Source organism: Equus przewalskii, chromosome 7 (genome assembly GCF_037783145.1).
Source record: "Equus przewalskii isolate Varuska chromosome 7, EquPr2, whole genome shotgun sequence".
In the NCBI taxonomy this organism is placed as follows: Eukaryota; Metazoa; Chordata; class Mammalia; order Perissodactyla; family Equidae; genus Equus; species Equus przewalskii.
Genome location: NC_091837.1, coordinates 14,479,811 through 14,483,357, shown reverse-complemented (window position 1 = coordinate 14,483,357; position 3,547 = coordinate 14,479,811). Strand labels below are relative to the sequence as shown.

The window sequence follows — 3,547 nt, the reverse complement described above, 5'->3', positions numbered from 1 at the left end:
CTTCGCTGACTGGCAGGGAGCAGAGGCCCAGCACGGGTGGGTTTCCCCAAGGCTCCAGCAAGGCACTGGCAGGGCTGAGATGAGAACTCTCTATCTGCCGTTGTGAGCTCAAAGCTCTGCTGGGCAACGTGGGGACGTTCTTGAGCCTCTCTGGGCCTCCCATCATTCTGCCTACCATTAGTCTGACAGGGTAGGCCAGGCTTGGCAGGAGTAGAGCTGTGTCCTGGGCCAGCCCCACGCCAAGGGCAGAGGATGGGCATGGCAGGACTAGGCTGGTGGCCCTAGGTCATAGCCAGAAGCACTTGCCCAGTGTGGCAGGGTGTGGCCACTGAGGCGGGGAGGTGGCGGCGGGTGGGGGGGGGGAGCAGTGCTTGGGGCGAAGAGGCCACAGGTCACTCTGTTTATTCGGGTGAGCCCCGAGCACGGGCCTGGTCTCCAGAACAGACTGCTCTGCTGCAGCAGAAGGGAGAGGTGAGTGGGAGGCCTGCCGGAGGCCGGGAAACAGGCCCTGGGGCTGGCCCTGGCCGTGGGTAGGGTCACTGCTGCGGGGGTCCTGGCTGCTCCTCAGGGAGGGGCAGGTAATCGGGGTCTTCCTCTGGGGCATCCAGTAGCAGCTTCCTGTGGGGAGGGGTGCTCGCTGAGCTGAGGCCAGCTGGGGCCCTCCATGGGGCAGGGAGCCCTCTGAGGGAGTGGAGGGGGAGGGTTGTCACCCCACACTCACAGGAAGCTGGGGGTGTGTAGCAGCCTCTTGCCTCCAGGCTGGTTGGGGAAGACATCCTCCAGGAAGTAGTAGATGTGGCCCACAGCAATCCCTGGGGAGAGCCGGGGAATGCCAAGGCCACCCTCCACCGGCCAGAGCCCAGGGCCAGCAGAGCCTGCCCCAGGCCTCCATGCAAAGCCCTGGAGGCCCAGCCAGGCCCAGAGCAACCTCGGGCTCCAGAGCCAGAGTGCTCAAAGTCCTGGACACACTGCCAGACCAGGGGCAGGGCCGGGGTTTGCCCCAAAGGACAGGCTTACAGGGCCCAGAAGGGGGCAGGACCAGGGGAGTGGAGGGCCTGAGGACATCCAAGGAGGAGGAGCCGTGGCTGGGACCTTGACCCACTCCACCCCACCCCAGTCAGGACCCACACAAGCACCAGTAGGTCAGACCTGAAGATGTGAAACCTACAGGCCGGCTGGCATGTTCCAGGGGCTGTGAGAAGCAAGAAGCTGGGAGGGCAAGGCTGGGGGGTGGGGTAAGTGAGAGGTCAGGTGCAGGTGAGAGGGAGGGCTGTGCGGGAGCAGCCAGCCTGGGTGGCCCTCCCACAGACCCTCGGGTGCCAGACAGCCAGCTTGGGATGGGCTAGATGGACAGGCAGGCTCACCCAGCAGGTCCACGAGGATCGAGTTGCCCAGCAACAGGGAGAAGCCCATGAGCGCCCAGGGCAGGAATGGCGCCTGGAAGGTGAGGAGGCCGAAGAAGTTGACCCTCACCCGAGGGCTGCGGCGGCTCCAGACGTACACCAGCATGGCGGTGAGGGCCTGGCCCAGGAAGAACAGGCTGCCCAGGAGCCCCAGCAGCTGGGCCAGAGTCAAGGTGCTGGGAGGCCCTCCTGCAGTGCAGGCCTCAGCCCTACCCAGGGCCCTGACTCCTCAACCCCTGCACTCCTCCCACTGGTTTCCCTTCCCCATCCAGTGTGCCCTTCCAGTCAGGGCCACAGGGGATCTGCTTCGCATCTCCACCTCACCCCAGCCTCCAATCACGGCCTATCCCTGCCCCAGTTTCTCCTGCTCCTGGCATCAGGGCTCAGCCCCCAGGCACCCCACCTGGCTCGCCTGCATTCCCGATTGGCACTCTGTGTGCACACTGGAGGTGTTGCCCTGTCACCTGGAGCTCAGCACACACTGCACGCTCAGTGCATCCTAATCTGGGGTGACCCGCTCGGTCCCTCCCCGGGCCAGGCGCTCAGGTGGGGCCCCAGGGCAACACAGGCTGGACGCAGAGGCCTGAAGGATACGGTCATGAGGACGCCCCCGAAGAGAAACATGAAGACGAAGTCGGCCTTGCGGCCGCGGAAGGAACCCTCCTCCAACATGCGGCAGTAGCGGAAGCTGGGCGTCCGTATAGGAAGGGCCACCGGGCCGGCCTCAGTCTCCCCGCTCCGGCCGCCTCCTGCCCGGCCGGCCCGCCCCCTCCCCTCCCCGCCCCGGCCCGCTGCGCGCGGGGAGGATACACGAAGAGCATGTTGAAGAAGAAGCTGAATCCCAGGGGCCCGAAGAAGAGGAAGTTGGTGACGAGCCTCCAGACCTGCGAGGGGAGCGCGGGCGGTCAGGCCTGGCGGGCGGGCGGGGAGGCAGGGGCAGGGGCGGGGGCGGGGGCGGGGCGGCCTCACCTGGAACTTCCGGAGCACGAGGTGCGGGTTGAAGTAGAGCTGGAAGGGGCTGAGAAGCTCCAGCTGCTGCGGAACCAGGGGCGCGTTAGGCGCTGCCGGCGAGCCTCCGTAGCCATGGCGACTTCCCCACCGCTGTAACCATGGCCACCCCATTCCCCCGCCCCCCACCTGTAACCAACCACGGCGACCCCCGCCCCTGGGCTGTAACCATGACGACCCCCAGCCCTGGGCTGCAACCATGGCGATCCCCACCCCTGGGCTGTAACCATGGCGATCCCCACCCCTGGACTGTAACCATGGCGACCACCCGCCCGCCTGGCTCACCACCGCCGCAGTGGTGAGGACGCAGGCCGCGGTGTAAGTTCGCGTCACCGCCGGCACCTGCAGGAACTCGGCCGCCACGCCCCGCCACGCCATTGAACCTTCCCAGCCCCGCGTGGCCCGACAGCCGGCCGCGCTTTTTAACGCACCTCCACGCCCCGCCTGCCCGCCCTCGGCCAATCCGCGTCGGAAGCTCTGCACGCCCAGGCTAGGGGGCGTGGCCCTGAAACAGGTAGCCAATACGGGGAGGAAGCGGGGCGCCGGGGGCAAGACGGGGGTGTGGGCGGGGGGAGATTCGGGCCAATGAGCAGGCCCAGCGACTTAGCACGTGGCAGTTGTTGTGATGGCTGTGGCGGCCGGCGGGAGAACTTGCGGCCAATGAGCACCTGGTCTCCTCGCGGCAAGCTGGAGAGGACCAATAGGAAGGGCCACCACAGGGGCGGGGCTAACTACTTGTTAGTGGAGAAAAGATGGGATCCCGGCCCAGCGACTGGAGGGGCGGGGCCACACGGGGGCGTGGTCGGGGCTGGCTGGACTCAGAGCCTGGCTGCGTGGCTCTGCTGTCCCCCTGGGGCTTCTTGCGACTCTGGGCCCGTCCCTCTTCCCTCTGAGAACCTGAGACAGTGCCACCTGACCTACAGCAAAGGAGGCGCTCTGCAGCGTGTCTCAGTTCCCGCACGTCCAGGGCTCCACTGGAACACGCGCCTCCAGCAGGAGTCTTCCTGGGAGTCCTCGAGGAGGGGCTGCGCTGGGGACTTGAGCCTTCTGGGGGACGCGAGGCTGCTGAGACGGCTGGAGCAACTGGACGGGTTAGAGACGCCTCATTATTTTGGTGGAAAGAGAAACTCCATTTA

The 3,547-nt window shown here is 66.6% G+C and overlaps 1 protein-coding gene across 3 annotated transcripts; it reads right to left on the bottom strand.

Moving 5' to 3' along the window:
* Positions 1 to 386: 386 nt before the first annotated feature.
* On the bottom strand, positions 387 to 2,887 carry LOC139084445 (derlin-3). 3 transcript variants are annotated; one of them, XR_011541820.1, is made up of 7 exons: positions 2,697 to 2,854; positions 2,373 to 2,438; positions 2,214 to 2,287; positions 1,998 to 2,091; positions 1,365 to 1,560; positions 722 to 1,223; positions 387 to 618 (listed from the first exon to the last, which is right to left on the bottom strand). XR_011541820.1 is itself a non-coding variant. In XM_070627074.1 (7 exons), exons 1-7 carry the CDS (start codon positions 2,787 to 2,789, stop codon positions 537 to 539), a joined length of 696 nt encoding a protein of 231 aa, XP_070483175.1. In that variant the 5' UTR covers positions 2,790 to 2,887; the 3' UTR covers positions 387 to 536. The 3 variants fall into 3 exon arrangements, 2 of the variants coding, with proteins under 2 accessions (XP_070483175.1, XP_070483176.1); XM_070627074.1 differs by having other exon boundaries at positions 722 to 812; positions 2,697 to 2,887; XM_070627075.1 differs by having other exon boundaries at positions 722 to 812; positions 2,373 to 2,435; positions 2,697 to 2,882.
* Between the last annotated feature and the right edge of the window lie 660 nt (positions 2,888 to 3,547).